This window comes from Podarcis gaigeae, assembly GCF_964106915.1.
Source record: "Podarcis gaigeae genome assembly, chromosome: 4".
Taxonomy (NCBI): domain Eukaryota; kingdom Metazoa; phylum Chordata; class Lepidosauria; order Squamata; family Lacertidae; genus Podarcis; species Podarcis gaigeae.
In genome coordinates, this window is record NC_139677.1 from 82,645,466 (window position 1) to 82,671,384 (window position 25,919).

General features: G+C 45.6%; 1 protein-coding gene across 9 annotated transcripts in view; it reads left to right on the forward strand.

The window, feature by feature from the left end:
* ATP8A2 (ATPase phospholipid transporting 8A2) overlaps positions 1-21,082 on the forward strand; it is a 319,516-nt gene extending 298,434 nt beyond the window's left edge. For 8 of the 9 annotated variants that reach the window (XM_083736150.1, XM_083736149.1, XM_083736151.1 and 5 more), the window contains 2 exons: positions 8,176-8,267; positions 13,175-15,032. In XM_083736150.1, the coding sequence (XP_083592276.1) occupies positions 8,176-8,267; positions 13,175-13,272 (190 nt within the window). In that variant the 3' untranslated portion in view covers positions 13,273-15,032. Of the gene's footprint in view, positions 1-8,175; positions 8,268-13,174 lie in introns of all 9 variants that reach the window. The other variant, XM_083736157.1, reaches the window with a different exon arrangement.
* The last annotated feature ends 4,837 nt before the right edge of the window (positions 21,083-25,919 follow it).

The following is a 25,919-nucleotide window of genomic DNA, read 5'->3' on the forward strand; positions in this document are numbered from 1 at the left end:
GTTATTTTGGGGTTGTAGCTTAGTAGAAGAGCACAACTTTTGCATGCAAAAGATCTCACACATAGACCTAGGGTAGTCTCCTGCCTGAATCCCTGGATACTCCCTGCCTGACACTGTACAGAGAGCTAGGTGAGCCAATAAATGCTCTGACTCAGTACCAGATGGGACACAGGTGGCAGTGTGGGTTAAAACACAGAGCCTAGGGCTTGCCGATCAGAAGGTTGGCAGTTCGAATCCCCGCCACAGGGTGAACTCCCGTTGCTCGGTCCCAGCTCCTGCCAACCTAGCAGATCGAAAGCACGTCAAAGTGCAAGTAGATAAATAGGTACCGCTCCAGGCGGGAAGGTCAACGGCGTTTCCGTGTGCTGCTCTGGTTTGCCAGAAGCTGCTTAGTCATGCTGGCCACATGACCCAGAAGCTGTACGCCAGCTCCCTCGGCCAGTAAAGCGAGATGAGCGCCGCAACCCCAGAGTCAGTCACGACTGGACCTAATGGCCAGGGGTCCCTTTACCTTTACCTTACAGTACCAGGTTTATTGAAAATAGAAAAGAGTTCAAGTTCTGGTAACATAAAGCTGATTTTAGGCACCTTGGGCAGGACTCTGCAAAAATAAGAGAATCCGGCTGCAATCACATACACCAGCCTTTGCCATCCTGATGCCCTCCAGATGTTTTCAGCTCAGTGGGAGCTGTAGTCCAACACATCTGGAGAGCACCAGATTGGTGGAGGTTGCCATGCAGACTTACCTGGAAGTAAGTCCTGTTGAACTCAACAGATATTCCTTCTGAGTTGACATTGTACTGGATTGCACTATTGGATAGAGAAAAGTCCTTCTCAGAAACAAAGCAATCACATCTAACCGTATCCCCAGTAATCCTGTCAGTGTTTTGTTAGACCATTTAAATTAAGCCCATCAGCAAAATCCATGTCAAACTAGTCTGGAACCTCTTAAAGGCAAATAAAATATCAGTAGCAAGTAAATGGTGTCGCTGTTAAATTCTTTCTCTCAACAGCACGACTGAACCAAAGCTGGAAAATAGCTGAAATGGCAAATTTGACAGAGTCCGTGAAAATGGGAGAAAAGGCAAACAAACCACAAGACATTTTGAAAGGCCTCCATTTATTAATTACTGGAGATCGAAGCGGAGATGAACACATATATATTTATTTGCTATACGGTACTTATGCCATGCCTTAAAAGAGACCATTTCAAGGCGGCTTTCCAAATCAAGTTATACAATGAAAATACAATAAACAAAAAATTAGATTAAAAAGTCCAAATCAGTCATCAAAATAAGCAAATGACCCTGAAATACTAGAAGCGATGGCAGCTACAAAATAAAATGTCATTAAAAGTGACATTGATTTGTTCTTGTTTGGTTTTAAACCAATATCCTGAAGTTTAAAAAGCATGGTAAAATAAACATGTTGTCATCTTGCATGTTAAAAATTCCAAAGGGTAGGCACCAGGTGGATGTACCTGGGTAGCGAGTTCCAAAATTGGGGTGGCACAATGGAGAAGAAGTGATCCTTGGGTCTCCACTTATAGTTTGATTTCAGTAGGTGTGGTGCCCAAAGAGGACCTTAAAGCAAGGGCAGGATCATCATACAGGAGGAAGGGTTTTTTCCTCCCTTTATAAATTGTTATTCTGTGGCTCATGCATTTCAGTGAATTAGCTCAGAATGTTTGTGGCTTGTTAGGATCAGGTACACTTAGTTAGCACTTTTAAACCTAGAATGACTGTGAGCTCCCTGTAAAATTATACATGTATGAAATAAGGCATACATTGTGAGTTGTGTCCAGCAAAGCACTAAGTAAGTCTCCCATCCACTTGCAAAATGGGACTCCTCCCATCTCCCCCTTGCAGTCCCTAAATCTGTTCTGGAGACTCCTCCAACCCTCTAGTGCAGTTGTAGGAGGCAGGAGAGATGGAGGAAAGTCCCATTGCATAAGTGGAAATCCTTGTGTTGATGGAGACGCGTTAGTTGGGTACTGCCCTGTCCCTTTATACCTTGGAAGCCCAGTCCAGGTATGGAGAGCAAAAGTAGGAACAGCCAGGAATTTACCATTGTCTGCCTACCTTTTAAAAATAAAAGCAAATGTAGCAAAAGTTTCAGAGGCATATACACTTTTAGAATTTGGGTTCGGTTCTTAAACAGGGTATCTTATTTAGCTGGTCAAATCATGAAACTCCCTCTGTTAAAGTGAAAGAAAGAAAGAAAGAAAGAAAGAAAGAAAGAAAGAAAGAGAAGCAGACATAGTAACATCCAACAAACTGATGCATGCATTTCATTTGGACTTGCCAGAAAATAACAGCCTAAATCAGAAGGGTTTGAAATAATAATAATAATAATTTATTTTATTATTATTATTATTGTTGTTGTTGTTGTTGTTGTTGTTGTTGTTGTTGTTGTTGTTGTTGTTGTTGTTGTTATTTATACCCCACCCATCTGGCTGGGTTTCCCCAGCCACTCTGCTTGTTTCGAAAGGGACCTATAGTAGCAATAGGGAACCTGGGGTCCCCAGATCTTGTTGGACTCCAACTCCCATCGTTGTTGTTGTTGTTTAGTCGTTTAGTCGTGTCCGACTCTTCGTGACCCCATGGACCAGAGAACGCCAGGCACCTCTGTCCTCCACTGCCTCCCGCAGTTTGGTCAAACTCATGCTGGTAACCTCGAAAACACTATCCAACCATCTTGTCCTCTGCCGTCCCCTTCTCCTTGTGCCCTCCATCTTTCCCAACATCAGGGTCTTCTCCAGGGAGTCTTCTCTTCTCATGAGGTGGCCAAAGTACTGGAGCCTCAGCTTCACAATCTGTCCTTCCAGTGAGCACTCAGGGTTGATTTCCTTCAGTATGGAGAGGTTTGATCTTCTTGCAGTCCATGGGACTTTCAAGAGTCTCCTCCAGCACCATAATTCAAAAGCATCAATTCTTTGGCGATCAGCCTTCTTTATGGTCCAGCTCTCACTTCCATACATCACTACTGGGAAAACCATAGCTTTAACTATACAAACCTTTGTTGGCAAGGTGATGTCTCTACTTCTCAAGATGCTGTCTAGGCCTGTCATTGCCCTTCTCCCAAGAAGCAGGCGTCTTTTAATTTCGTGGCTGCTGTCACCATCTGCAGTGATCATTGAGCCCAAGAAAGTGAAATCTCTCACTACCTCCATTTCTTCCCCTTCTATTTGCCAGGAGGTGATGGGACCAGTGGCCATGATCTTCGTTTTTTTGATGTTGAGCTTCAGACCATATTTTGCGCTCTCCTCTTTCACCCTCATTAAAAGGTTCTTTAATTCCTCCTCACTTTCTGCCATCAAGGTTGTGTCATCTGCATATCTGAGGTTGTTGATATTTCTTCCGGCAATCTTAATTCCGGCTAGGGATTCATCCAGCTCAGCCTTTCGCATGATGAATTCTGCATATAAGTTAAATAAGCAGGGAGACAAAATACAGCCTTGTCGTACTCCTTTCCCAATTTTGAACCAATCAGTTGTTCCATATCCAGTTCTAACTGTAGCTTCTTGTCCCACATAGAGATTTCTCCCATCAGCCCCCACCAACATGGCCCATGATCAGGTAGGATAAGAGTCCAGCAACATCTGGAGAGCCACGGGTTATCCACTCCTGCCATATAGAACTTTTAAGGGGATAGTCAACCGACTTTGAACTTCAGGGACCAGGCACACGGTTCCAGCACTTCTGATGCTTGCAGATAATATCACAAGATGCTTCCGTTTGGGCAGATGTTCTCAGTCCGGCCTGAGAGATCCCATAGTGCCCTGTGAGATGCTACTCCTTTCCCTAAACATTTATTGGGGCTTTGTTCTCCAGTGATGATATGGGTCCCGACTTAATGAGGTTTTAAACTGAACAGAAGAAGTTCATTACTTAGTTTAGTTCTGAGAGCTGTCACTTTACTGAAATATCTATATAAATTAAAATCCAACCCATAGCCACATATGCTAGCAAATGGAAATCTTTTTTTTTTACTATTATTATTAATTATATTTTTGGAAAAGAACCAGAGGGGAAGTGCAAGGCTAGAGACAACGCTAAAGTAGGCCATGTGTCAGCCTGTATTTCACAGTGGAAATGTGCTTATTTCACAGAACAATTTGCATATTTAAGGGGGGAAATTGCTTATTTCATGGCATGGCATTAATAAATGCAGAAAAGCCTGATAGCGCATATATATATATATATATATATATATATATATATATATATATCTGAGCCAGGCACTTGAGTGCATTTCCCTGTCCACTCCAACACTTCCTTGTTCACCTAGTTTTTCTTTTGTTTAATTACTTGAGCGGATGTCAGCAGGTAAGCTCCATCCCTTTACCAGCAAGTTCCCAGGCTGCTGCTTGCTAATGACTTCCTCTCTTCTCAACTCCTTTCCTTGGAAGTAAGCCCAACATAAAATGCATGAAATGTGCATAAGAAATCTTGCACGTTTCAGTGGGGTTTTCATAGGAGAAATCCCCAGTAGATGGGAGTGACTTCTGTTTGTTTGTTTTTTTAAAAAAAATCCCCCTCCCGTCACCAGGATCCTGTCGCTTTGCTCACAAATCATGTCAGAGCACAGCTTCTAACTTGCTCTTTTGTTAGGGGCCAGAGCTGGGGGAGGGAAAACCTGAATTTTTAAAACCCCGGCAGAGGCACCCAGTTTCCCAGGATGTGCCTGTTCTATCACCAAGACACCTGCATCCACTTTAACCTTCCCTTCTGTCTGTGTCTCGCTTTTGCCACCAGCCAATTAGTGAACTCTGGAGGACATTCTGGGTCAAGCTGCAGCAAGTGCCTCGAATCCTCATTAACACTAATTAGCGCTCAGTAGGTTAATTGGTGGTGAAGCTCATCTTTTTTTAATTACTCCAACGAATAAGCCATTGGGACCCTGTGGTCAGCTTTGAATTATTCTGTTTGTTTTGATGCTTGTCAACTGAATGTGTAAAGACAGATGTTCTTTGCCCAGGCTTAGGGACTCCTTTCCTTTGCGGGAGGGGCTGAAAAGACAAAGGATCCTTTTTACCGTTGTTAATTGGGGCTTAGCTGATGCCCTAGAACAATTATTCCCAACCCACCCCCTTTTCCCAGGTAGAAAAGAATGCATCATTTGGGGGGCAGCGAACAGGACATACGCATCACTAGCAGAATTGATAACTTTAACACTTCCCACACTCGCTAGGAGCCCCATCACATTTCGCAAGCATTTGTAACAGTGACGGTGAGATTTAAATTCTAAACAATGAACTGCAGAACCCGAAAATCATAGGCTTAGTTCGCACATAACACAAAGCCAAATCATGGCTTAGTGCAAGCACACAAACTCCCAGAACAGAAACTGAAGCTGCTGCATTGCTGTGAACTGTACCATAGTTTGGCTTAGTATGTCATCCAAACCTGGAGGTTTATCTCCTCCAGATGAACCAGAAGGTGCAAATGAAGAACAGACCATGGGTACAGCTTGTTTTTGGTCTGGAGCAAGACAAAGCATGTACGTGGGTTCAAATGACACAAGCCATGTATTAGCTCCCAGAAGCAGCGGGACCAGAGAAGGAGCCCAGAGGCCATGATCTCTCCATGCTTGTGCTGAGTCATGATTTGGCTTCACACTTACATGCAAACGGGATCAGTAGCTCATAGATACTGGCCCAAGACAAAGGACCAAATCCAGATAAGCTTGGAACTAATAGAGCTGGTCCCCAGCAAAGAGAACTCCAAAGTTTCATTCTTCCCTGCTGTCTCGCAGCATCTGTCCTGTTGCCCAGTTCAAGATTTGTAACAACAACAAAAACCCCATCAGGATATCTGTAGTTCTATGTGGCAATTCCATTTCTTCCATAGGCAACAGTTCTTGGAGAAGACCCTTGAAGGTTTGTGCCAGAGGGAAAGGTAGTTTAAAAGAACAATCACTGTCACTTTCTTCTCTGGTTCAATATGTTACTCTTTGTATTATTCTGAAAACCTAGTTTGACTGGAGGTGAGAGTACAACAAAAGAATTGTGTACATACAATGTAGGGGTAGCCAAGTAGTGGCCTCCACATGGTGCTGGACTACAACTCCCATCATCCCTTATCTCCAGGGAGGCTCGCCTGGCACCACCATTATATATCTTTAGGTGCCAGGCAAAAACTTTCCTCTATAATCATGCCTTTGGCCTTTTAACTATCTGGCCTTTTTTCCTTTCTTTTTATTTGGTTTGTTGGTTTGTTTGTTGCACAAGAAAATATTTCATAAAAACTCATTTTAAAAACTACCTGGCCTTTTAGAAGTGAGTGGGATGTTTTTTATTTCTTTTTCCTCTTGGTTTCCATATCTGTTTGGTTGGTTCTAAATTGCTTTGCGTTGCCCTGGCCAAGATAAAGAGACTTAATTTAATAAATAACAGAAAAATCATATACAAATTTAATAAATAGCTAAATGAGCATATACAAATCCTGTGCAAATCTGTATCTCCCCCCCCCCCCTCTTTCTCTTTACAATGGATTTTCTGTTGCTGCTGTTGTTTTTACTATCCTCCTTTATTGTCACCTCCAGCCTTACAAACAGCTGGCTGCCCTCAGTCAGTGAAATAATAATGATGATAATAATAATAATAATAATAATAATAATCATAATAATAATCATAATAATAATCATAATAATAATAAATTTTATTTATACCCCGCCCTCCCCAGCCAAGACTGGGCTCAGGGCAGCTAAGACCCGATATAAAAACAAATTGACTGAAATACAACTTAAAAACAAGATTAAAATACAACATTAAAACATTAAAATACAGCCTCGTTTCAATGGAAACTCAAATCAAAAACTTTTTTGGAGATGAAAACATCATGATGATGGAGGTCATGTCATCATTAGAGCACTGATGATTAAAAGGCATGGATGAGTCTTTGTGGCGAGAACCGAGATTACACCCAGGAGTTCTGCTGTGGGTTCTTCTTCTTGTGTGGCCTTCCACACCCTGGGGCCCTCCTGACATTGTGGACTACAGCTTCCACCGGCCCCAGCTAGCATGGCCAACGGTCGGGGATGAGGGAAGTTGCAGCCCACAACACATCACTGGGCGGCACTATGTTGGCTACCCTTCCATGTATTGACTTTATTAGGCCTTTATTAGTGATTGTCCTGGCTTGCACTGTCCCCAAGGTGCTGCCCACCCTGAAGTAAGAAGAGATGGAGACGCTGGCATAATCCACCAACTCACAGGAGCCATGTTGGTGCCAGGATCTCCCACAACATTTTTCTTCCTGCTCATGTTGTAACATGTTCTGCAGACAAAGGAGAAGCATACAGGCAAACCTTTCTGGACTGAGTTTTTTTTTGCCTCACGTGTCGGGATGGAGGGGAGCCGTTTGCATAATATCCTGAGGAGGAATTAGTATGTTTGTGTTGGCTTATCTGCTGGAAGCCTAAATGCCATGGATTTTGAGCAGTGCAATAGTCCTGGCATGCGTTGCAGAAAATAGTTCTTTCTTATGTTTACTGTTCTTTTCGGGGGCAAAGGAAATTATAGAGTTTACTCTCCTAGTGGAATGAAGATGCTTGGTGCGTTTATCTACTGCTTGCAGTTCTGGGGTTCCCGCCTTGTGAAGTTTTAGAAAATCGCACTTGGTTTTTCTTGGCTGTGACTCGGTGGTTGAGCATCTGCTTTGCAAGCAGAAGGTCTCAGGTTCGGTCGTCAGCCCTCCACGCAGGGCTGGGAGGTAGCACGGTCTCAAACCCTCAACAGCCACTTCAAATCGGTGCATACAATACTGAGCTCAATGGACCAGTGATTTGACTTTTTTAAAAAAATCTGGAAATATTCCAAGACCGGTACTTCTGAATAGAACAGTTTAACATATCCTACATAACATCATGTTGCCCTTTCTCTCTGCAGCAGTTGTGACCCTAAGGAAGTTTGCATGCCGTGCAATGAAAGTTTATAGAACCTTCCAACTAACTTGGAATATGTATGGTCTCTAAACAGTGGTGGCTCACTGCCATGAGCACATTAGAATTGGCTGGTTGCTTGTTTACACTTGAAAGGTATTGGGAGAAGCTATATAGATCCTGCACCATCACTGTTGTGTCCACATCTTGTTTTCTTCTTTGATTTTAAAAGAGACCATTTAATGATTCATGTCATGAGGGTCTCACTGGGTTTGTTCTTTCTTCTTGCAGCATGAATGAACGGGACCACTTGTTGAAAAGGCTTGGCAGAAAAACCCCTCCAAGTCTCTTCCGTGCTCATTCTGTCCAGCAAGGTGTCTCACGTAAGTAATAGAACTCAGTCCTGAAATGCTGCAGGAGTAACGGGCAGGGTTGGGTTGGCATGCAACTCCCATCTGAAGCCCTGTAGAAATGAATGGAAAGCAGAGAGCGGCGTACTATGTTCAAATTAGTAGCTTGTACCCTTTTGCAAAGGGACGCGGGTGGCACTGTAGGTTAAACCACAGAGCCTAGGACTTGCCGACAAGAAGGTCGGTGGTTCGAATCCCCGCGACGGGGTGAGCTCCCATTGCTCGGTCCCTGCTCCTGCCAACCTAGCAGTTCGAAAGCACATCAAAGTGCAAGTAGATAAATAGGTACCACTCCGGCGGGAAGGTAAACGGCGTTTCCGTGTGCTTCTCTGGTTCGCCAGAAGCGGCTTAGTCATGCTGGCCACATGACCCGGAAGCTGTACATAGGCTCCTTTGGTCAATAAAGCGAGATGAACGCCACAACCCCAGAGTCGGCCACAACTGGACCTAATGGTCAGGGGTCCCTTTACCTTTACCTAAGCCTTTTGCAAAATGAGGGCTAGGGAGAGATGATCCGACAGAGAAGCAAAGTGGCTGACAGTGACACTCCTATTTGGAACTGGAATTAGGGTCTGTGCCTTTCCTCAGACATTTGCAAAAACTTCAATTCCTCCATATCCCACAAACCCCCAAAGTCCGGGAGAAATGAATTACAGTACGATTGCTGCTTTAAACTGTATTTCAAAGAGATGCCAGCTGAAGTTTAAAATAATCAAAAACGATATTTTAACGCTGCCATTGAAGGGCAGAGTCACACAGCTTTCTGCGCAACCTTTTATTCAGCCTGACCCTGTGGCAACATCATTGCACTATTTGCTTCCTCAGTGCGCTCATTGGCATGCAGTAAGGTTTAGCTTTATACATATTGTTTCAGCATCAAACGGTGCACAGTTCACAGGGGTTTTGCAGCATAACTTACCCCTGCCCAGAGTGTATACCGTTGTGCTTTTCACTGGGAGGTGGCGGGAAACAGCGCCAAACACCTGACTTCCTATCAGGGGCACCTCTGCCCTTTTAGTGAGGGAGAGGTCGTGGGGAGATCAGCACACTGTAGATACAAAGATGGGAGTGCAAGGTTGGCTCTGCACCATACTGACCTCCTCACTTTCTCCCTCCTGGTACACACAGCGATGCCACTGCTGGGGAGGCCAGCAGCATGCTAGCACCCCCTCCCTGCCAGCTCCCGCCAGCTATTCATTTTGTTTGGGTGGCTCTTAAGTATTTGGAGGTTTGTGCAGCTCAGGAATATCTAGTTTAAGGTGCTTGCAAGATACCTCCTTCCAGCCTATGACCTCATTGGTCAGGTATGCACACAGAGAATACTCTGCAAGTGTGTTGTTCCCTGTTCAACCTCAGGGAGTCTAGGGCAGGCCTGGGAATATTGCTGGACTACAAATCCCATCATGCCTGAGCTTTGGCTAACAACACCTGGAGGGCCACAAGTTCCCCATCCATGTTATAGACCTGGGGTCCCCAATGTTTTGGCATTGGGCAACCTCATTTCCAAATACGTATATATGGGACATTGGTTTTTGCTGTCTTTATTGGGAAGGAGTTTATTGCCACACTTGGAAATGGGCTCCCTGACTATGCAGACCACCATTGGTCTCACCACATAAGGCTGTTCTTATGTCCATCCTGTTTAGGGAATTTCCCGTTTAGAGGTTATTTTTTTGTGCAGGGTACAGAGATGTAAATCATTGCCGATTTACACCCTTAGGCTTTGGACTGGTTCCAGAGTTGCATCGTTTGAAAAGCAGGTGAAAACAATGAAATGTCCTTCCCCTTCAGACACGCTCTGAATGCGAGAGGCTGTTTGACCCTCCAGAACAAAAGTGTGAAGAAAAAGAATGTTCTGGCACACACAAGAAGAAAGCTTGTGCTGTCAGGTGTGATCTATGAGGCTGTGCACACTGTTGAAGGCATCCCCGAGCTTTTAACAGGTTGATAAGCCACAGGAAATAAGAAGAGGGTACTAAAATAAATTTTACCTCTGCTAGCATGTCCCCCATAAATACTAATGATTAAGCGTTAAATGAGCTGGGCCAGTTAGGCTTTGCTGCAATCCTCACGCACCTGTTTTTCTCATGAGCATAAATTTTCACTGTATTTTTAAGACTTTAAAAAGGGGCTGATCCATTATCCTCTACAACTTCTGTCATCCCTTATCAATAGATACTGTTAAACAGCACACCAGGAAAAGAAGCAGGGAAAGGGTTGGGTGTCCAATAATAATTAGCAGTGCAGTTCATGCAACAAAGAAATGTGTATTGTATAGTTATACAAAAATGGTCTGTTACCAAATCAGATTGCCTGATTAAGCAGGTAAAAGACTATCGTCCCTGTCAGAGCCACCCGAGGTCCCAGCTCACAAGAGACCAAAATCCAGTCCAAGTTATATACAAAAGGTTTTATTGAAGAACATTGTTGTCGTTACATCCAAGCTCCGTGGCTCAGCATCTGTTACCCTTAGATGTTTGAAGTCCCCTCTGAGTCAGTCCCGCCCCTGCACCAGCTTAAGAGGCTTGTACTGCTCCACCTTTTCCTCTCCTTCCTTTTCCGCAGGGTCTTCCTGCCCCCCTGTGCTCCCTCCCTCCGGGACTCCCCCGAGGCGGAGTCTTCTGACGCCTGCTCCCCCCTCCTTCGTGCTTTGGGACCAGGCTCCTCCTCAGGGCTCTCCTCATTTCCGCGCGCCTCCACATTTGAACTTGGCGCGCGTACGTTGCTTCTGACCTTCCTTTCGACCGTTACGCTACTCTCGGTACTACACTCCTCCCCTTCCGGCAGGACGTTCTGCTCCGAACTCCTTCCCCTCTCTGCTTCCTGTTCTGCTCTTTCTGACACACTGGCCACTCCACCCCCTTCACTCCGTTCCGACGGAGAGGCCGGTCCCGATCTCCAACCCCCACTGGGGATTCCCTCTTCGTTCCCCTGCTTCTGACTGCTTCCCTCTCTACTGCCCCTTGGCCTGACCAGGGGGGCTCCCTTTTGGGAATCCTCGGATTCACTTGACGGACTCACTGACAACCTCGGGTCGTCGTCGTCCTCTTCCTCCTCACCCTGGGACCCCTCCCCCTCGCTCTCTGTCCCTGAAACCCTGACAGTCCCCATTGAATTGCAGAGAAAATATAGAATATGGGTTGTTTAAGGGCTTTAGCTCAATGATAGAGCATCTGATTTGCATGCAGAAGGAGCCAGGTTCAATCCCTAACATCTTCAGGTTGGGTTGGCAGTGTTTGCCCTCTGGAACCCTGAAGAGCTGCTGCTAAATAGGGCAATGTTCAGGTTGGGTTGGCAGTGTTTGCCCTCTGGAACCCTGAAGAGCTGCTGCTAAATAGGGCAATGTTCTGATTCAATATAGAAGGCATCTTCCTATACTCCTTCCTATGGAGGTCAGTGTGGTGCAAACACACCAGTAGCAGGAGCACAAGATTACTGATGTTTTTCACACTGTGCTGACCTCCTCTCTGCCTCTCCCCTCTCTTGGTAAGTAGCAACAACTGCCCTGCCAGGAAGTTACCCTAGCAGCTCTGCCCTACCTGATGAGCTGCTTCTGGGTACCTGCTGCACCTCACCCAATGGGAACACTAACAAAATGATCAGGTAGCTGTACTGAGAAGGGTCATAACTCCTTAAATGGGAGATGAATTGTAATCTCTCACCCAGAAGGGTATCCAAGCTAACAGCAATATGCTTCTAATACTTCTGCACTGATATCCTCCAGAAAATGGGAAAACCTATAGTTTCACAATATTGCAAGCCTTACTTCCCACACACCATCAGATAACTTCTAAACCCTCCTCAAGTCTCAGATGATTGAAGAGGCTGAGAATTTGGGACCTGTGTTATGCCAGAGCCTCTGTGACACTGCTCTTGCACTCCTGGGCAGCTGTACATGCTCCGAACAATGGGTGGCTTGTTCCAGAGAATGGAATAATAGGTGCGGCTTTTAAAAGGGGGGAGGAGAGTTGGGGAGACGTTCAAGCTTTCAATGGCTCTATTGTAAAGCCAGAGATGGAATCTTTCATTGTTTGGTTTCTAAAGATAGCGGAAATGTGCAATTAGTCAACTTTTGGGTCACGTGTAAAGGAGATGGGGAAGACAGAAATATATGCCAACAGTTTTTCTTTGTTTCTCTGGTGGTAGTGAAAGGCAGAGCTGGATTAAACATCATGCTAAGTGCTGTATCTGGTGGAGTCCCGGTCAAATTTGGGGGGTGGAGTGGAGGAGGGCTCAGTCTACGGGCTTCAGCTCTTAAGTTTCCCATTGTGAAAAGCATGTCCCTCTTGCTTCCAGCACATGGTTTCTTTACAGTAGCATAGACTGGTGCCTTCTGAATATTGTGGGCTACAACTCCCACCAGCCCCAGCCAGCACTGCCAGTAGCTAGGGATGATGGGAGTTGTATTCCACAATACATCACTGGAGGGCAGCAGATTGTCTACCCTTGGTGTATCAACCTTATTAGGGCTTTATTCATGATTATCCACAGGCTGCCCTATCCCATGTGCTGCAGAGCATGGTGGTTATGGCAAGTACCATTAATTGCCTTATCCTCCATGAATTTGTCCAATCCTCTTTTAAAGCCATCCACATCTAAGTGGTGTGCTGTCACAGGCCCGTTCCCACAGTTTTTAACTATTTAACTATCCTTTTTACCTATTGTCTTCTGTTCACGTTTAGCTTTCTGGGTTTTATTCATGCTTGTCTTGATTTTTGTGAGCCTCTTTGAGTCCTGGTTCTGGAAGAAAGGCAGGAGGGTGGTGGTGGTGGTGGAACTACTCTAACCATTCCACCATTGTGGCACTTTCTTTTAACTATGGACAAAGCATGTTCTTTCATTGATTTCCTCTCTGCACTGCTCCTTCTCTTCTTCTCCAGACGGGTATGCGTTTTCTCAAGAGGAGCACGGGGTCGTTTCCCAGTCTCAAGTCGTCCGATCCTACGACACGACGAAACAGAGACCTGGCGTCGAATAACGGCGGTCCTTTTGCTCGGCTGGTGGCTGGAGTAATAAGATCGGGATCAATGCGTCCACTGTTAATACATCCTCGACTAAGGTTGGCAACAGCAGCGTAAACACCAGAAAAGAAAACCCTTTTTACTGTGGCCTTAGCCAACGAGTTTGTTATGTACGCTTCTTGCAGACCTTGAGCACACATCGTAGGGCAAATCCCTCATCTGAAGCCGGCTGCCTTGCTCTGCCTCACATTTGTTTACCTTGTTTATGCAGCAATTTGGCTGTGCTCCACGAGGTGTGAAATTGAAAACCATTTTGTTTTTGCCGCGGTTTTAAAAAGAAAGGGAAGCGGGGGGGGGGGCAGAAGAAGTAGTTCTGGGGAAAGAAGTAACAGAAGTTGTATGTTCTGTGAGAGATCAGCCAAATTTGGATAGGAGCGCTGGCATTTCCTGTTTTGCCATGCCCAGATCCAAGCGCGCAAAGGGTGCATGTATGAAACCTTTGTAATGTTCACTGTTTATTTGACTGAAAGGCTTGCGGAGAGAGCTGGGAGGCCAGGAAAACAAATGCATCATGGAGAGAGAGAGTGTGTGCGGGAGGGCAGGAACGATGGCCCCAGCAACAAACGTGGCCAGCTGTCTTCGGGAGGAATAAGCGCCCAGAGATACAAGCCTGCATCATATAAAATAGGTTGCAGAGACATTGGCTATGTATGCAGCAGCTTAGTGTGGTGGGGAGGGGCCACCACTTACCGTAGGGCCTGCAGCACGCCCAAGCCATGAGTCTCTTCTGGGAGTGACATGGTGGCTTGGGCGCCAGTAGGCACCGTGCCACCCAAAAGGGTGGCATGGGGCTTGTGTCCGCCCACCGCTGCCTCCTCACCTATGCAGGGGAGGCGGTGGGCAGACTCCATGCAGGCCCCACCCAGAGCACCCTGCCTGGCTCACCTGTCCCCACAGGTGGCTCACCCCTGGGCGCCCGATCGGCTAGCTACATCGCTGTGTGTATGCACACCTACAGAATCCCCCTTGTGCTGCAATATCTATCCATCACCCTGGTTGTCTGCATGGAGGGACGTGGGTGATGTGTGCATGGCATTCTGCTCAAGAGGCAGCTCGAAACAGCAACTTAGATTGCAGCCTTTTCTCTGGACACCCAAAGCACCAGCAATTCTAGTTGCTCTGCATATATTTCCTGCGATCCACAGAAATCTTCTCCCATCATATGCAAAGAGTGCAGAGGGAACAACCCAGCTTCAAAGTGTGGGCTAGATACATGCCATACATTTAAAGCACATGACTTGTGCCCTGCCCCCTGCAGAGGATCCTGGGAACTGTTGCTGGTTAAGAGTTCCTGGAATTGTAACCCTGTGTGGGGTAAACTACAGTTCCCAGGGTTCTTTGGGGGAAGCTACATGCTTTAAATGTGCCACAGATGTATGCTGTGTAGGCAACCGTGGATTTCGGCATTTTGTTCCGCTTTGCTCGCGCTCTTCATACTGGCCTTTCTGAGAAGGTCCAAACAGCTGGTGCCTTAACATTCTCTGCTTGTAGAACCAATGAGCCCTTCCGGGAGGAGAGGGGAGCAAGAGCCCATTTTGGACGAGCCTATGCTCCTTGCAGCAGAATCTTTTCTCCACCAGATTGGTAAAATATTGCAGATCCTTTATTTGTTACTACGTTTAGGTACCTCTTTTCCTCCAAGGAACTGAGGGCAGCATACATGGTTCTGTCCTCACAACAACCCTGTGAATTAGGCTTGTGTAAAGGGGAAGCCAATGTAGGTAGGTAGGAAGGAAGGAAGGGTAGAGGAAATGTACAAAGGATCAGAAAAATCAGATACTAATGAACCTGATGCTGACCTAAGTTTCTCATTTTCTGTTCAGCCCTAAGAGAAATGGCTCAAGAAAATCTTGAACAAGAAAATCTCCATCCTGGCATAGCTACTTCAGGGAAATATTTTTCACAAATAGCCAGAGATTATATCTTACAAACAGCATTGGCTTTAGGGTTGCCAGCTTTCTTTCTGGCAGGGCTCCTGTGCTTTAACAGTGGGACCACAGGGAGAAATTCAGCAAAGGAGGTAGTAATGGGGGGGGGCGTTTCCCTATTTCGTGCAGCTGTCAAAAGCACAGAATGCCCCTGCCAGAGGGGGAGGGAAACATTGACATGCCTAGTTAGCATTACAGTTGGCAAAGCACTGGTTCACCGGGCCACCAGAGGCGAGTTCCCACAGCCCTTGCATTTTGGTTTCCAGGTGTGTTTCTGAAATGACAAGAAACGCAGAGAACTCTTGCTTTGTTGATTGTCTTGCTTTCTGGATGCCCCATCCAGTCTTCTTCTAGAGCAGGAGTGGGGAACCTCTTGCCCTCTGGCTGTTGTTGGACTGCTGTTCCCATCACCCCTAAATCCACCGGCCATTCTGGCTGGGAGTTTGCGTCCAACAGCATCTAGAGGGCAACAGGTCCTGGAAGAAGCACGAGCCCTTGGATTCGCCCAGTGCTGTTCTTCAAACAATCCTTATTCATTCTTGTAGCCAGACCACTTTTCTGAATAGCATAATGTAAACACTGTTGCTTGTCTTGAGCCACATTTCTCGGTTACCCCATGCGCTGTGCATAGGCCCTTAAAATGCTGGCTTGGGGTTTGTTTTTGCCCTTTCCTTGACCGCCCTCTGGAGCTTAAATATTGATTTAAGTGTATCCGAAAAGCTATCCGCATATGAATATTTATAATCATCAAGCCAAAGGAAAACAGCCTCTTGGCTTCCTCCCTGGCCGAATCATCCGAAAGGATGAATTCCAGTGCTTGAGTGCCACCATCCAGTCCCTTCTTGGTGCCACCTCTGGCCTCCCCTCCCCACATGGAACGCAGAGCTTAATGATCCAGCAGCCTTCTGCATGGTTTTGCTTCAACCATAAATGGAGGGGGGAGGTAGAAACCTCTCCATCCTGCTAGTTTGCATTGCTAATGGGGCAGGGGAGAAGGAGGGAGACAGACACATTTATGCAAAAAGGGAAAGCTGAAAGAAAAATTGCCAATAGTTCTGGATGTCAAGGGGCCAAATGTGAGTGTGAGATTGTGTTTCCATGTGTTTTCGTAAGCGTACGACGAGGAGAAGCAGCGTGACGAAGATTCCAAGGGAAGTGAACAATCTGTTCAAGGTGGAAACAAGCTAACTAGGACTTCCTATTGAACTCATTGGGACTTGCTTCTGAGTAGCGCTTCATAGACTCACGCTTCAGAATCACTCTAGCATTTTCTGATTTACGGAATAGCTTATGAGTCTTTTATTCTCTAATTAGTGCTAAGGGACGATGAGAGTTGTAGTCTAGCAACATCTAGAGAGAGACAAGTTTGCCATCCCTGAATCAGGGGCCTGCGAGCCAGCAAAGATGAAGCGTTGTAAAGCCCCACTAATTTCAGTGCATGCAGAGAATGATTTTGCAGTTGAGATGGACAGGACTTAAATGCAGCTAAGCTTTGGCTGACTCATGCCCTAAGTCAGCGTGGAGACTGCAGGCCTGGTGGCACCAGGCAGTGTGGTTGGCCAGTGGCTTGGCACCACCTCCTTTCCACTGCCTCCAGTTGCAGTGCCACTTCTGCTGCCTCCATCCACATTGCCCACCCGCAGATAAGATTATCTTGGAGGATGGAGCATTGGGGAGGAAAGAAATGGGAGATGTGGGCACCCATCACTCATGGGAGGAGGGCATGCTGAGGACCCATGCCAAGGTGGGGCCAGTTCCCCATTAGCAAGTTTCACTTTCTATGAGGGAAAGCACAATACCAGATGAGCACCTAAAATCTAAGAGAGCCTTTGCCAACTGGGCAACTTCCAGATGTTTCGGATTACGACTCCCATCCTCTCAGACCATTGGCCATGCTGACTAGGACTGAAGGGAGCTGTAGGCCCAAACACCAGGTTGCAGAAAGCTGATCTACAACAAATTCCACATACTCAGCTATTTCCATGCAATATTCTTAAATACAATAGCCCCCTCCCCCTTTCATTGAAGTAGACTGGATACGATGAGCATTTCTGGCTCATACAGTGAGACAAGGATGTGTGAGAAAGAGAGATAGCACAGAAAGAAATTATTTTACTCAAACTGGAGGCAGAGGATAGCTGAAGGCAGTGAAACAAGGATCTCTGCTGGTCTCTGGTATGTAGGACATGCAGGGCTTTCTATTTAGTTTCTGCAATAACAACACTGATTCCGATTATAACGATACTTAGCTTTTGAATGGTACTGTTGATTTTTCAGAATATTTTACATAACGTATCTTGTCACAACAACCCTGCGAGGTCAGGGGTGAAGCACACATGCTGCATGCAGATTGTCCCAGCTTGTCTCTGACACCCCCAGGCAGGACTGGGAAAGGCTCCTGCCTAACATCCTCAAAAGCCACTGCCAGCCAGTGTAGTGCCAGGTGGACAAATGGTCCGGGCTCACTACAAGACATTACCTATGTTCATTAGAGAAGGTCAGTATTATTATCATCCCAGCCAGATGGACAGGGTATAAATAATAAATTATTATCATCATCATCCCCCATATTGCAGCTGAGGCTGAGATGCAGCATCCTACCTTGTGTGTTTGTGGCAGAGGTGAGATTCAAATGGGGGAACTCATGATTTGTAGCCCAATGGCTTGCCTACGCATGGAAAACCTGTTTGACCAGTGGAACCAAAGAAATACAGTATACCATATTTTCCCATCTATAAGATGCCCCTATGTATAAGATGCCCCCTATTTTAGGGGACTCAGATTTAAGAAAATGGGGGGGGGGAGATGCCCAGAGTTTGACGCCTCCTAATTTTTGACATTCTTTTTAAAGGGAAAAAACCTAAGTCTTATACACAGAAAAATACAGTAAGTGTATGGGCAATCGGAAGCAATGTGGCCCCTCTCTCAAGCCCTTTCCAACTCTCTTAAAAAGTACTTTCTCCATCCTGCCCCAGTTATTTGCTTAATCAGGCAAAGTGAGCAGGGTTGGGAAGGAGGGGCTGTCTATTGACAAGATTTATTTTCCTACCAGAGGCAATGGGGGGAGGGCTGTCATTCTGACCTGTCTCTAAACTGAGGTCAGCCAGTGTCACATTCAAGCTCTCTGCAGAGTAACTAGTGAGATACTTGCGTTAGGTGCATGCTCAACTGAAATTACACTCAGTTCTTGTCATGCGGCTATATAGTATGTGACATTAGGCCCGGCAGGTCAAACCTTTGTCAGCATGGGAGGAGACCTTAATCTGGATCTGGGTTAATCCTGTAAAACCCGCCCAGGTCATGACCTGGCATTCTTCACGTCCCCTGAAATCATCCCAAACACAAACCTATCCTATCATCGCCTTCCTTGACTTCTTGTCTTAGTGAACAAGCCAATCGTGAACGAGACAGAGAGAGCACATCCTGGCCACATTATCGGGAAATCAAACCCTTGTACAAACATATTCCGCATCCATTGGCTGAGAGTCACCTTTGAAAATGTTGCAGAAAATGGTTATAATCTCAACAGGGTAGCAAAGCAGAGTAAGATAAGGTTTCTGCTTGGCAGTCTAGATTAAGGATTCCATGCTGATAATTTTTAAGAAAATAAAAATGAGAGGAAAGGAAAGGTCTCCTTAGCAGCTCTCTACATTGACCAACCTGCCAGCTTTTCTTGAACAGTCAGGGAGAAGCCAAATGCCTGCCTTCCCTTGTTAAAAAAACAGATACGGCTTCTTCCTTTGGACAAATATATGATGCTGTGCCAGGGCCAGCATGCAAGAGATGCCATTCCTTTAACAAGTGTCTTGTCACAAATTAAAAAACATGGAGCAGGGTTTTGAGTCAAGCTCTGCTGAGAAATCCATTGACGTTTTCTGTTTCTTGACAGGGCTCCCGGTCTTGCTGTAGGGAGTTACCAAGGGAAGTCAGTAATAACTTGTCAAGAAGAAACAGTGAATTGCTAATAAAACTATTGGAGTCAAGGCCGGTTGCTAAAGGATTTTTTTTTTTTAATGTGCCAGCAGAGCAAATGTGAAGTATATGGACTGTAAATTAAGATAACAGTCTAGCCTTGCTAATCTGCACTTTGCCGGACCACACACTTTTTAAGGCACGAAAAGAAAATCTATACTTTCTCTCTAGTTCACAGCCAACTGTTTTAAACAGCAGATGCTGGAGCAAAGTCTCCAGTTACTGCGGTTACATTATTTTTAGAACAAGCAGGGCTGTGTTTACCAGCGGATGATTGGTTGTTATCCTAAATAATTAAAACCAAAGTAAGTTTGACAAAATAGTGTGGTTCGCCTTGCATTATTTGTGGTTCTTTGCTTCCAGCAACAGAATCCCCTGAGCACAAAGCTGGCAGAGAGTTGTTGGGATGCCCCACACAGAACTGAGATTTGCTCTGCGGTTCTTGCACTGGGAAGTAGACAGATCACTTCAAGGAAGCGCAGACATAGCAGAAGCAGGAAAGAACACAGGCGGAGTGGGAAGAGAAAGGTGGAAACTAGAGGAGGGCAGTCTGAGAAAGACAAAACATAATAAAGACCCATAAGGACAGAGAAACATATTGGGAGAAAAACTGTCAGAGGAGGATTTCTGAAAGTATGCTACGTGTGGCTTGAAATTGCCACCAGGATCTGCAAATATTAGTTATCCTATTGACAGCCCTGTGACTTTGCACCATATGCAGTGTGATTTGCTTGAGTGTATTGACATAGGAAAGCAGGGCACACATCCAAAGCATGGTCCACAATTTAGAACCCAAAATGTGATGGATCGGAGTTCCCAAATTGCAGTCCACCAGCTTCATCCACGTAGACTGTGGCACGTGCATGTTAAATATTCATATCGATTTTTAATAGTATTTGTATTGCTTCTTGTATTTTACAGAAGCACATGGAATGCACATTGCAGAACATTAAAATACAACATAAGAAATAAAAGAAGCAACAAAAATGCAATTAAAACCCATACAGAATCTAGCACAGTGCATTGTGATGGCTACAGCAGTTGGGGGGGGACCATTAGGAATTTACAAGTGGTCCTTGGGGGGGGGGGAAGGTTTGGGAACAACCCTAACAGATGAACAGCAGCTTCTGCAGTGCAATCCTACCCATCTCTACTCAGAAGTAAGACCCACCAATTTCAGTGCTGCTTCCTCCCTTGTAAGTGGGTAAAGGATTGCAGCCTCAGGCAACACTACCATGTCGGTGGTTGGCTAAGCCACCTCTCCCTGAACACCCAGACTTCTCATCAACATCACTTCTTTTTGGTCTGGATTTAGGTTCAGCCTGTTCATTGTTGCTCATCTCCACTGGCCCCAAACATTCACTAGAACGAATCTGCATGACTCCATCCCTCTTTTCGTTCCACATTAATGACATTTGCACATGGCCTCTTTAGCATGAGCGAGAGTGGGTATTTTATGAGTGAGGGGGGGTGACACATGTGAAAATGGTCCCAGTTACGTTTGAGGAGGCATGAACAGATGATTCACTATAAGGAGAGAGAGAGAGAAATCTAAAATCCACTATTCTTATGTAGTCTTTCACAAACTGCAATACTTTGTAATGTTTCTGTGTAAAGGAGCAAGAGCATAACTGTATAATTTCCATACATACCTGGCTTTACTGCACTTATCATTCATGTAAATAAAAAGCCTTACCTTTATTTAAAAAAAAAAGTACTCTGAGGAACGATTGTCTTCTCTTTCAGCTTAAGGCTCGTGTATCTGAACTTGAAACTTACGTTTAGCTTATGGTGGAAGATACTTGCTCCTGAATGCCTGCAGACTGTTCTACATTCTTTCCTCTTCTAAATGCATCAGGGCTTTTTTTTTTTTTTAAGTACTGTATGTGTACTTTAGTGCTGGGCCAAAATGTCTCAGAACTCTCTGAGGATTTTCTTTCTCAGACTTCCCTCAAACTGTTGGAGTCAGTCAGCAAAATGTATATGCTAAAAAAACAACAACACAACCCCACAAAAACTGCATTTTAATGATCCCCAGCACACTGGACCCCATTTTGTGTGATAAGTTGTGATCGGAACAACTGAAGAATTTCAGTCCCATCTCAGAGAATACCTGGCAAAAAATTTCCCTGCAACTCCTCCACCTAGCAAGGTAGAGAATTTCAGGCACAGCTGTAGTTTCTAAGCTAATGTATTTTCATAATATTGAAAGAAGCCATGGATCTGGCCCCTGCTCCCTACAGCCCCATTGCTTCCTTCATCCGCCTATATGAATTAAAAGTAAAATTTATCAGTATTAACTGTGCCAAAAAATTCTCAGTAGAGACTGAGAACCTTTCTCCAAATGTCCATACACCTTTTGTGAGACTATTGTAATTAAGTAGCATATAAATTGTCAAAAGAAATAGACAGGTTCCTCACTGTGCTTTCAAGTTAGACTTGAAATATGCATTCTATTGTAGTCAATCAAAAGGAACAAATGATGTTTGCTAAGCCTCTCTGACTGACCCTTGGGAGTTTCCGTAGCCCATCCCCCCTCCCCAAGCCAAGCCCCTCACTAGACCTGCCCTAGTCTTATTTGGCTGGAATGTGTCTTGCTGGCTTAGATGGAGTGTGTGTAAAGAAACCTTGGCTCATGGTGTAAAGAAACCTCATGGCTCAAATATAGCCTACGGTACAAAGGTAAGAGTCGCATCCATTGCTCTGACTAATTTTGCCTCTGGCACCACCCATCACTGCAGGAATTCCCCACAAGGTTGGGGGGGGGAGTGCCCTACCCTGATCAAAAGGACTTTGCCAAGTTGCATTATTTCATATTAATTCAAATGGCATGGATTACTTTCCTTTAGGCAGATGCAAAGGAGTTCTACCCCATAAAAACTCCATAGTGCATTGTCTCAATATGCTACAATGCCGCTGCTGCCCCACTGTTTGATGCAAGCATTCGCTCCTTGATCAGACATGGGCTATGCTGTGTCCTGGTGAGCGCTGCTACTGAACTGGGATGGCCAGAGAACTGGATGAAGAGAAGCTACCATTATTATTAAGTGGGAAAGACTCAGGGAGAGGGAGGGGGAGAGAGACAGAGACAGAGAGAGAGAGAGAGAGAGATTTTCAAGTTAACAGTAGGAGCCGGTTGTTTTGTGTCTTGACTACCTTACTGGGTGGTTTCGCTGAGAAGATCTTCCAGATGTAATTTTGGCATTAATGAATCTATTCAGGGGGGGGACATCTGCTGGGCTGCTTAGGAAACACAATGAAACAGCTGTTGTGTCCACGGTCTTTGCTTTCCACTCTGGTCTTCTTCCTTCAGGAAATAGATGGAGGCTATTTGAGTTCAGACGCTATTAAAATTTCTCCTTGCCTCACTTCCAAAAACAGGATTCCAGCTCAAATTAAACAATTCGGCCTCTTGAGATTTATACAGGGTGGGTGGTGGGAAGCAGAGTGGCCTCCCTTCAAGTTCAAAAGTGCATCCCATTACACCCACATTATTCAGGGGTCAAATATCAGCCATCTTGAGGAAATATATATATATATATTAAGAAAATTGTCCAGTAGCACCTTAGAGACCAACTAAGTTTGTTCTTGGTATGAGCTTTCGTGCGCATGCACACAAAAGCTCATACCAAGAACAAACGTAGTTGGTCTCTAAGGTGCTACTGGACAATTTTTTAATATATATTTCTAGTGCGTCAGACCAACACAGCTACCTGCCTGAATCTTGAGTGGAAGGGTTCTTCTGTATCTTTTTTTTTATAATTATTGGAGAAAGGAGGTCTGAGCCTCCTTATCTGATAATATGAAAATGCTTAACAGTGTATTCCCATCATTGTCTACTCAGAAGTCCCATTGAGTTCAACAGGGATTATTGCCAGGTAAGTGGCCATGGGACTGCAGTCTAAATGTTTTTTTCAGGTTTAATTCTGGCTCCAAAGAGAATGCCGCAGGAGAAACATCTCTGATATTAGGAGAACGTTTAAGTGGCTCCCAGAAACTGGGAGAAACTTCTTGGCTGTTGAGTGGGACTGCTCCTCAATTCCTCAGGTGTTGTCGTTTTTCCCTTCAGTGAATGCCCTCTGGTAGTTTAAGTACAGCACTATATTACAGTTGGGGTTGTTTCCCTCCCAGGGGGACCAAAGAAAGATCATTTGTACTTATACTTTGTGACAGTTTGGCAGGGAGGGGAATTAGCAAATCTGTAGCTTTGAACAAGCTGTTGTGTGTATGCGCAAAAAATATTTCCAATAAAACTTTTATTAAAAGAGTCAAGAAGGGTTTTGCTTATTTTGGATTTTTCATTTGTTCCCCCTCCCCCAATCCATCCAAACTCCAGGCTAATGTGAAATTTGACATCAAATGCACTCAAGGGGTGTGTCTATAAATTGGGCTGTTATTATTAAATACTCTCATAGTCATTCCCTTTGCCACAGAGGAAGACAAGCAGGTCTCAGGTACCACCAGCTGAGACCAGGTTCCGGATACTGAACCCAAGGCTGGCAGTCAGGAGCACCTTGGAGAACCCAAGTGAGGACTCTTGCTGATGCCTTCTCCCAGTCCTGAGTGGCCTGAGAAATAAGGAACTTCTCTCTTCATTAAATGTGCCTGGGAAGCCACCTAAAGGAGGAAATGTGCTCACCTTCAGACCGAGGAATTGGCCCTTTAAGGAGTCACAGGGTTGAAATTTGAGGGCTTGATTAGGGGTCCCTCCAAGACTTTGCCATCATCCCTCTTTGAGCAAGTGTCTCCCTTGGAACTCTCCATGGTGCTGTAATCACCGTCCTACTTCAAGGGTACCTGTTATGGACAGATCAAAACAAAGGTGTGTCTGGAGCAGTACTTACCCTCTAGACCAAAATCTTCTATGGGTATTTTTTTCTGGCTCTTAAAAATCCTACACTAATTCACCAGCCAGGGTTGCATACCTCATGCTGTGCTGCTTCACCATCTGTCTCTTACACATCTATACTGCTCCTTTTCGCCACCTAGAACACACAGACACAAACATATTTCCTACAAATGCCCAGTTCCTCTCTCCTTCAGCTCCACCCTGAGATAACTGAGCCCACTGCAATCAGGGATTCCATCCCTTTCAGCAATCTCACTGCAGCTTTTACCAATATGTTAAGAAACCCTGTGATTTTGCTGTTTATAGACCTATTACCAAAAATACAGGCAACACTGGCACTTTACTACCTCTGCTGGTGGCGAGTGTGTCCTAGCTCATAACTTTTTGGTGGGCAGGGGAGCCAAAGATACATATAGGTACAGGTGAATCTGTTGGGAGGGCAGAGCATGGAGATTCCACCCTTTGCATGCAGAAGGTCCCAGCTGTAATCACAGCATCTCCAGGGAGGGCTAGCAGAGAACCCTGCCTGAAATGCTGACCAACCAAGCATTGATTGATTGCATCTGTATCCCACCTTTTTCTCCAAGGAACTCAGGACATCGTACATGGTTCTCGCCTCCTTGTTTTATCCCCACAACAACTGTGTGCCGTAGGCTAGGTGTGAGGTGTTGGAAGTGGCACAAGGTAAACCAGTGAGCTTAACGGCCGAGTAGGCTTTGAACCGTAGTCTTCTGTGTCCTAGTCCAACACTCCAACCATAACACTGCACTGACTCTCTAGGTGGACCAGTGGTCTGACTTGGTATAAAGCATGTTCCCATGTTCCTGGGTGGGAATTAATGGACACAAAAAACATTCAGTCCTAGGCCTAAAAGTCCTGTTGGCAGCAGGGAGGCAGCGTGTCCCACTTCACCTCCTGAGGCAAAATAGTAAGGTGCCACTCCAGTGGCATAGCGCGGGTTGCCAGTGCCTGGGGCCACGCAGAAGGCCGTGGGTGGGACAGGGAGAAACGGACGGAGTACACATGCACATTCAATTGCCTCATGGCATCCGCATCACCCAGAAGATCACAGCCACAGAGATAAGAAAATAAGAGTTGTTCTGTTGTCTGGAGAGGTCACTTCCTGGTTGAGAAGCCTAGCAGCTGTTTTGAGACAGCACCAGATGTTGAAATATTGCACCCCTAACAATTTTACACCCAGGGCAACTGCCCCTGGGGCCCCCTCCCCACGCTACACCACTGTGCTGCCCCATCCTGCTGTTGCTGTGGCTGTGCCACCACCAAAGCCTCCCACACCTGGGCTGCATGACAGTGTGTGTGCATTGGCTGCCAAGGTCTCTCAAGATTTCAGCAGGATCTCACTGGAAACCACCACCACTGTCAGCTCTGCTTCTCCACTGTGGGGCACCTGTGGTGTGCCTCAGCCCTGGGAGGTGGCTGACCCTGGGCTCAAGAAACTTCCTACATCCTCGTTTTGCAAGACCTGAAAAAAGTTTTGGTTAGACTGAGGTCCCACCTCCCTGCTTTTACCCCCATGCGCTCTTCCCTGCACGTTCGCTGAACTTCAGTCGAACAGACAGTTTAAATAATAAAGTGGAACCCTTGGCTTGTCCCCAATGTTGAGCTTCTCCCCTCCGCTTTCCCAAATAGCCTCTTATGCATAAATTACACTTTTCCATTGTTTTGATTAAAAATTCTTTTTGCAGTGCGCGCTGCACGGGGCACTACCGGCTGGCAACCTGCGATCTGGAGGAGCCGCTGGAGTCGGCTTACAGACAAAAGTTGGCTGGGTGGGTCTGGGTTGCTGCCGCTGTCAGGAGAATGAGAGCAGTTCATTAGTCTTGAACAAAGCAGC